The sequence below is a fragment of the Manduca sexta genome, chromosome 19, assembly GCF_014839805.1.
Source record: "Manduca sexta isolate Smith_Timp_Sample1 chromosome 19, JHU_Msex_v1.0, whole genome shotgun sequence".
Classification (NCBI taxonomy): Eukaryota; Metazoa; Arthropoda; class Insecta; order Lepidoptera; family Sphingidae; genus Manduca; species Manduca sexta.
The window spans coordinates 13,799,388-13,806,283 of NC_051133.1; the positions used below are offsets into that span (position 1 = coordinate 13,799,388).

General features: G+C 38.8%; 1 protein-coding gene across 2 annotated transcripts; it reads left to right on the forward strand.

Annotated features, from left to right (window-relative positions):
• The first annotated feature begins 1,246 nt into the window (after positions 1 to 1,246).
• Positions 1,247 to 6,694, forward strand: LOC115445938 (2-oxoisovalerate dehydrogenase subunit alpha, mitochondrial). 2 transcript variants are annotated; one of them, XM_030172453.2, is made up of 8 exons: positions 1,247 to 1,424; positions 1,826 to 2,094; positions 2,511 to 2,767; positions 3,018 to 3,183; positions 3,791 to 3,994; positions 4,524 to 4,642; positions 6,057 to 6,204; positions 6,547 to 6,694. In XM_030172453.2, the coding sequence occupies exons 1-8, from the start codon at positions 1,365 to 1,367 to the stop codon at positions 6,620 to 6,622; spliced, it is 1,299 nt and encodes a 432-aa protein (XP_030028313.2). In that variant the 5' UTR covers positions 1,247 to 1,364; the 3' UTR covers positions 6,623 to 6,694. The 2 variants fall into 2 exon arrangements, with proteins under 2 accessions (XP_030028313.2, XP_030028312.2); XM_030172452.2 differs by lacking the exon at positions 1,247 to 1,424 and adding an exon at positions 1,595 to 1,750.
• The last annotated feature ends 202 nt before the right edge of the window (positions 6,695 to 6,896 follow it).

Below are 6,896 nucleotides of genomic sequence, written 5' to 3' on the forward strand. Positions count from 1 at the left end.
GAGTATGACAAATAATTGTACCAAGTTTCGTTAAAATCCGTCGAGTAGTTTTTGTTTCTATAACGGTTATACAGACAGACAGACAGACAGACAGACAGACAGACAAAAAAATTACTAATTGCATTTTTGGCATCAGTATCGATCCCTAATCACCCCCTGATAGTTATTATTTTGGAAATATATTTCATGTACAGAATTGACCTCTCTACAGATTTATTATAAGTATAGATAGAAGATTATCATAACACATACCATAGGTACATATAAGCAAGGCTTTCTTGTGGGCCACGTAGTGCCCCTAAAAGTAATTTTGAATTAATCAAAGAAAATGTCAAGAAGGGAGGAGGGTACAGAAATGATGGACTTACAAACTTTTGAGAATTAGCGTGCCTCCATTTTCTTATATGCAGGTCTTACTTTTGTAAGACCTGCATATAAGAATGTAACAAATGATGTCTTAGTGCGTGTTATTGTACTAGTAGAGACTATTATACTTGCTGCTGGTATTTAAAATAGGAAAACCTGAGCTATATGCACCAACAACGTTCCATTATCACTGAAATTACTTCATATTTAACCACAACAGAGCAAGTAAAGTGTCGTGGGGATCATTTATACAAAAATATACTTGTTGGATACATCAATTATTTAATTATAATTCATTAATAAATTATAAATGATTTAGTTGTTAATATAATTTGCGTTATGCAATCAATCCGTGATCAGTGATCAACCAACGCGTTATCTTATCGAAAAAGAATGACTTAATATTATTCATAGGCCCTTATTATCACTAGTCGCAACTCAAATTAAATGGAATTAATTCATCCGCTTTCAAATTAAGTAGATCTCACGCCTCAGTCCTCAGCCCATAGCCCACGAGCTCGAAGAACATACACATACAAAATTCTTATTTATTAGCTGCGGATTTTAAATTTTCAGATTTAATTACTTAATAATGATTAGCATTTTAACTATCAAATAAGACGTAACAGCTGGTGTTACACCAGCTCCACTACTGCATACATAATTAAGCACGAATCACGACTGGTTTTCGAATATTGGCCCAAGAAATCGGAGCGTTATCGGCCTTCGTATTCTAGCATTGTTATAATGTCTGTTCCTTTTACAAAATTGTTCCTTAACTTTAAATACTTATATGAGTACCGATTATGAAATGAGCTTAACTATAAAAAATAAGTAGGTATGTACAATATGTAACATGAACCTAGTAGAATAACATTGCCGCTCGCCGCATACGTAAGTAAGTTCCGAAGCGAAAGGCCGCGTCTTATCAACTTGCTAATGTTATTTGGATAAATAAAATACGATAACTTCGTTAATGAGTTTGCGTCAGTTACAAAATGGCGCTCAAGACAGGAGCTAGTTTCGTTCGGATCAACGCTCTGCGCCATGCAGTTAGGGTGAGTGATTTATTAAATAAATTTAGTGGATAATTTTAGTGATTTTTAGTAATTATTTCTAACATGTATTACACACATGTGTTACGTGATAAAAAAATCAATCAGTGACATTGTTAACACTGATACCCGCAATCAGTATGTTATGAATCGTGATATAAGTTGTGCTGATACAAACTTAATTCATTTGTTATAAGGTTTATTTTGAAATGATTGGACTAAAACGATTTTCTTGCCGGGTAACAAGACGGCGTTGCGATTATGTTCAGTATGTATCACGTCATTATTATGGAGGCAAAAGTAATGTGTTTATGCATGCGCTGAAATGGGTGAGTTTTTGTTGCAGGCGAGTGCGTCACTATATTGTTTACAAAATGTGCTTACGTTTTGTTTCTCCTTTTTAGTTGATGTCGACAAATACGAGACCGGAAGCGGTACAAAATGGGGTTAAAATTGCAGAATTTCCCGGAGTCAAGGCACCGTACGTAACGGAGATTAAGTTCCTAAACGAGAATAGTTACGACCCCATCCCTATTTATCGCGTGTTGGACAACAATGGCGAAGTTATCGATAATAAGGAAGAGCCAAATATCGATAAAGATACTCTGGTTCATATGTACAAAACCATGGTCCAACTTAACCAGATGGACAAGATCCTGTATGAATCACAGAGGTATGTTTTATCAAATATGAAAATGTAAATTATTTCAAGACAACGTCAAATAATGAAATTATGTAAGTAATATTTATTTGTGCAATTTATAACGGTACAAATTTAAAATAAAAAAGACGAAGTTCGTCAAAAATGGTGCTGTTGCAATCGTATGCATTGTACTCCTCAGTCATACGCTATAATATAGTCATAATTATATACACAGAACGGACATAGTATTTCTGTTAGTATCCAACTATTTATCATTTATCTATCAACTTATCACCGTCCGTTGTTGTAATTAGGCTTTTTCGAGTGACCGTCTACCATCTCGGTCTAGAGGAGCCTTTGTATATGCTGTTAATTTGACGAGACGTGGTCAATTGCGCGGCGTAGTACCCTACACTAATACAGTAATATTATATTGATTTTCCCAGACAAGGCCGCATATCGTTCTACATGACGAACTACGGCGAGGAGGGCATCCACATCGGTACCGCCGCAGCGCTCTCTCCAAAAGACCTGGTGTTCACGCAATACCGAGAGGTGGGCATGTTCCTGTACCGCGGAGTCACTGTCACCGAGCTCATCAACCAATGCTATGGCAACCACGAAGACCCCGGCAAAGGCAGGCAGATGCCGGTCCATTACGGAAACGAGAGACTCAATCTTGTCACCATATCCAGTCCTTTGGGTGAGCGGATTTATTACGTAACCTTAGGAAAGAATTTGGATAGAAGTAACCAAGAACTAGATGATGAGAAAGGGGGACAGCATTCGCCCCCAGGGAACGTAAACACTGCAATTTTAGATGAGATCCTATTTAACTGTTTTTGTTCGCTTACCATGTTTTCAACTTTATTTTACTTTCAAGATTCTAATCGACTATTTATTATTACCTACAATTAACCTTTAGTTGAATGTGTTTGTTACAATCATTCCAGCCACCCAAATGCCACAAGCGGTGGGCGCGGCGTACGCGCTGAAGCGAACTCCCGACAACGACCGCTGCGTGGTGTGCTTCTTCGGGGACGGCGCCGCGTCCGAGGGCGACGCGCATGCTGCCTTCAACTTCGCAGCCACGCTCGAATGCCCTGTTATTTTGTTCTGGTGGGTCTAAATATATACGTCAATCACAAAATATATGCTAATACTCAATCATGTACCTAAAGATCTCTGTTGTAATTCTATATATCTATTTAGATAAAATAAAGAATAGAAAATTAAATGAAATAATTTCAAAATCTGTTCTGGGTAAAAACTACATACGGTGCATAATACAAAAAAATAAAATACAATTCGTTTTTTTTAGTTTAGTTTATTTATTTACTTGCAAAATAATAAGTTTTCATTTCTTCTTTCTACTCTCGCCCTCCCTGTAATATCAACGAGTTAAGACTAATCAATCTAATAATAATATTATAGTGAATTATGTTTAATGGTACTTATCTGTTCTTATCAATTCCTTATGTGTTAAGTACATTTTCCTCGTTTGTATTTATATCTATTAACTTTTTAGTTTTAAGTACCCAAGTGTACAAATACACAAAATCTACATATAATTTAGGTATTATACGTAGGAATAGATACTGAAAAACGGAGTTGCGAAGTTCGTGTTAGTCTTAATCCCACGAAGGCGGAACCGGCACCAACAAAAGCCATCAAAGGTATTCGGCAACAAAACTAAACCCAATTTAATTTCCAAATTGTACAACAGCAGAAACAACGGGTACGCCATATCGACGCCGACGAACGAGCAGTACCGCGGCGACGGCATCGGCGCGCGCGGGCCCGCGCTCGGGCTGCACACGCTGCGGGTGGACGGCACCGACACGCTCGCCGTCTACAGCGCCGTGCGCCGCGCGCGCCACCTCGCGGTCGGCAGCAACAAGCCCGTGCTCATCGAGGCCATGTGCTACAGGTACGCACTTCGACTCAACCTCCTGAACTTCTTCTCCCCGAACACCGTCTTTTCCCCTCCGCTCATCCCAAAAATGTTCCTTATACCTCCCCCATGCGTCCCTTCCCTAGATATCCCCTTCTAATTTGCCTCCAGGGCCCTGCAGTCGCTAAGCCGGGGAATTCCAGTATCCCATTCGGAGGTTTTGACTGCGGGTTCGGATAATAAAAATAAAACCTCCTAAACCTAGAGTTAAACTAACGAGTTCTCTCAGCAGTAAGTATATTTCGCAAGAACTTCCAGATGCTTTTACGTTATCAGCAACACTTGTAAATTTTTATACACACACAACTAGCTGCGAGTCAACTTATCGTGATTTTTTACACGGTAATAATGATTCGTGGTAGTCAATGTCAACACACGCATCAATATTTCCAGCGACTCGGCCTTGCCTCCAAAGCCGATATCCACCAGCGTCACAAGCCGTCACCACACGGTTTAGCTGAAAATTATCTGACCAGGGTTTTATATAAGGCAATAATGTTTGCAGAGTCGGCCACCATTCAACATCTGACGACAGCAGCGCCTACAGACCAGTGGAGGAAATACAAAAGTGGACCAAAGAAGAGAGTCCACTGCAAAAGTTCAAGCTTTATTTGGAACAAAAAGGTATTGCCAAAATACTATTGTGTTAAAAAAAATATGGACTAGGAATTTGGCTGTTGCACTAAAAACTCTAAAGTCCTTTGTCGATGAGTGGAATGTGCGTCAATGCACAACTGTATCAATGATATCTCACACAAGTATTTATTTTTGATTATTATTGCATATATCATTTAATTTAACGTTTTTTCATGCGGGATTTTTTACATAATCTATACTTCTATACTTCTATACTATTATATAAAGCTGAAGAGTTTGTTTGTTTGTTTGTTTGTTTGTTTGTTTGTTTGTTTGTTTGTTTGTTTGTTTGTTTGAACGCGCTAATCTCAGGAACTACCGGTCCAAACTGAAAAATTCTTTTTGCGTTGGATAGCCCTTTGTTCGTGGAGTGCTATAGGCTATATATCATCACGCTATACCCAATAGGAGCGGGGCAGTAATGGCTAATCTCAGGAACTACCAGTCCAAACTGAAAAATTCTTTTTGCGTTGGATAGCCCTTTGTTCGTGGAGTGCTATAGGCTATATATCATCACGCTATACCCAATAGGAGCGGGGCAGTAATGGCTAATCTCAGGAACTACCGGTCCAAACTGAAAAATTATTTTTACGTTGGATAGCCCTTTGTTCGTGGAGTGCTATAGGCTATATATCATCACGCTATACCCAATAGGAGCGGGGCAGTAATGGCTAATCTCAGGAACTACCGGTCCAAACTGAAAAATTCTTTTTACGTTGGATAGCCCTTTGTTCGTAGAGTGCTATAGGCTATATATCATCACGCTATATTCAATAGGAGCGGAGCAGTAATGTCTAATCTCAGGAACTACCGATTCAAACTGAAAAAATATTTTTGTGTTGAATAGTCCTTTGTTTGTGGAGTGCTCAAAGTTATATATCATCACGCTATGACCAATAGGAACGGAGCAGTAATGAAACATGTTGCAAAAACGGGGAAAATTATGAGTTTTGAGAGCTTCCGTTGCCTGCGCTGCGTAAACGGTTAAAGTTATGCAACAATGATGTATGACGGGAATGTCTCACTTAAAAAGTTCTAAAAAATATATTATAAAACAAAGTCCCCCGCTGCATCTGTCTGCCTGAACGTATTAAATTCAAAAACTACCCAACGTATTAAGATGAAATTTGGTATGAAGACAGTTTGAGACCCTGGGAAGATCATAGGCTCCCGGGAAAGTACTACTTTTATAACGGAAAACTTTAGCCTGAAAAACTTTATAACGCGGGCGGAGCCGCGGGCAAAAGCTAGTATAAAATATTGCGACTATATTCCCACATCGGCATCTACTAGGTTTCCCAATTTTGGTCGATCACGTTAATATGTCCCGATACTTTAAAGGAAAAGGAACGATAACCGGCAAGTCTGAACAAATATTGTTTACACAAAAACATGTCAACAGGTCTCTGGGACGCTGATGCCGATAAATCATGGCAGAAGGAAGCGAGAGACACGGTGTTACGGACGATGCAAGAGGCAGAGAAGAAGAAACGCCCCAACTGGCGGGAGATGTTAGAGGACGTCTACCATGACATGCCGCCGAGGATCCAGTGAGTACCTCTACCGGAGATTGTTAATTAAGCGTTTTTTCTAGAGGAGCTGATGGCATGGTAGTGTATGTAAGACTTGATGAGATAGCCAACGCACTAAACATGATGCAAACCCTGGCATTGTGGGTCCCTCTGAAGCCATCTGGCGCATATTCAATAAAACAGGCTGCAATAATTTGACTATGCCATTAAAAGTGGAAACCTCAGATGAAAACCTAATAACGATAGTAATGAGGGGCTTGGTTGTCAAATTATTTAAAGTCGCAATTCTATGGTACTCTCTCAATACTTGTCTATCTTACGTCTCAGACCAATAACAAGCTACGTTCTTTCTTGTTTCAGTAAACAAATGCAGGAGATGGAGCAACACTTGAAAAAATACTCGGAACACTACCCGCTAGACCAATACGAGAGCTAACGAAGCTAATCATTTAAACTTGGTTGAATTTATTACTTGATTGTGGATGCTAAATAAATTGGATTTATTTTACTAAATAGTATTATTTTATAATAATATTCTGTGCAAGACTATGAAAATGAAAATATTTTGCCGGCAAAATATATTATGAAAATCCGGTTCACAATTATTTTATGCAGTTTCCCGATATAAAAAGAAGCCAAATTAGATCTAAAGTTACGAAGCGTTTTCCATTCATTGTAATAACGAAAAAATACTTGCAAGTATAAATATC